Below are 1,342 nucleotides of genomic sequence, written 5' to 3'. Positions count from 1 at the left end.
TACGAAGATGAAAAGGCATTGAAGAATCCAAAATATAAAGACAGAGCTGGGAAACGGAGGGAGCAGATTGGGAGTGAAGGGACGTTCCATAGAGACGATGCCCCTGCGTCTGTGCATTCGTGAGTGCTCGCCGGTCATTGCTTGAAGCAGCGTGTGTTCCGCCGCGTGCTCCCTGACTTTCCCACGTGCACGGCTGAGGGCACACCTTTGTCTGATACCAGAATTCCTTCATTCTCTTGGGAATTGTTGAACTAACACTTGTATGCACTTACTTAACCACATCTCTGTGTACCTAGCATTGTAGTCACTCAGTTGAGTTGACATCTGTAGTCTAGATTTTCTAGTAAGCTAGGTTAGTAAGAAATTGGTGTGAACTGATAGTTTTTTAATAACTATCAGTAAAAACTAAGTAAGTATTTTTTAATCCTCAAATACTTTAGGGCACCATAAGTACTATTTTTCTCATTGATCAATTTTTTCTCTTTTAATTATAACGTGTTCGTGAAAAAAACCACAATGTGATCTTGAGGCTAGTGCTATGACCATGACACTAGCTTCTTTTCTTTACAGAATGTTAATTCTGGATTTAATTAAGATTAAATCTGTCAGACAGAACAGATAACTAATTATAAAATTTTAATTAAGTTTCATATGTCATTTATTTTAAAATGCAATATTTCTTTAAAAACATTTTAATATCCCCGAAATTGATGGAGCTTTATAATTATAAATGGGCAATTTTTTCTTCTTGGTACATAAAATAAGTGGTGTATTTTACAATCACTGGAGTCAGAGTTGATGCAATATAGTAACCTGGATCTACGTGTGATTTTTTTTTTTAGTTTTAATATTTTTTTTGCAATTCTTGTTGGAGAATATGAAGATTGCCCGTGAGTTAAACTAGAATGTGGAAAGAGAAAATGAAAATAACACAACCAATCTAGCAAATTACGTAGCATTGAGAAGACATTGATATGACATCAAATGAAACACCCCTTGAGTAGCAGCACTTAAAGCACAAGACGAAATGCAGACGATGCGTCTGTGTTCTAGCCTTTTGGATGTACAGCTGGTGGCACACACCGAGAAGCACTGACCGGTCCACCCAGTGTTCTGAGGGAGAAAGACGGGCGGTGCGTCTTGTGAAGCCCACTGTCTAGGAATCCTGTACGGACAGTCGCCAACAGCATCACAGACGGGAATTATACACGTCATCCGTGTCTAGCTCAGTGATGGTCTCAGAATTAAACTTAGCACCCCAGGGTCCTCTTCTCCTTGTGCACCCCCTTTCCCACCACTCCCTCTCTCCTCAAAGGTAACCTGATTTGTTAAAAATCATTTT

At 39.1% G+C, this 1,342-nt stretch overlaps 1 protein-coding gene across 1 annotated transcript in view; it reads left to right on the top strand.

The window, feature by feature from the left end:
* AGGF1 (angiogenic factor with G-patch and FHA domains 1) overlaps positions 1-1,342 on the top strand; it is a 42,977-nt gene that overhangs the window by 38,177 nt on the left and 3,458 nt on the right. Inside the window, exon 9 of the mRNA XM_045285216.1 lies at positions 2-119. Coding sequence (XP_045141151.1) covers positions 2-119 — 118 coding nt within the window. The remainder of the gene's footprint in view (position 1; positions 120-1,342) is intronic.

The sequence above is a fragment of the Echinops telfairi genome, unplaced genomic scaffold (genome assembly GCF_000313985.2).
Source record: "Echinops telfairi isolate 266 unplaced genomic scaffold, ASM31398v2 ScPeMD7_7469;HRSCAF=8507_1, whole genome shotgun sequence".
In the NCBI taxonomy this organism is placed as follows: domain Eukaryota; kingdom Metazoa; phylum Chordata; class Mammalia; order Afrosoricida; family Tenrecidae; genus Echinops; species Echinops telfairi.
Note: the sequence above shows the minus strand (reverse complement) of the source record. Positions and strands in the feature narration are given on the sequence as shown.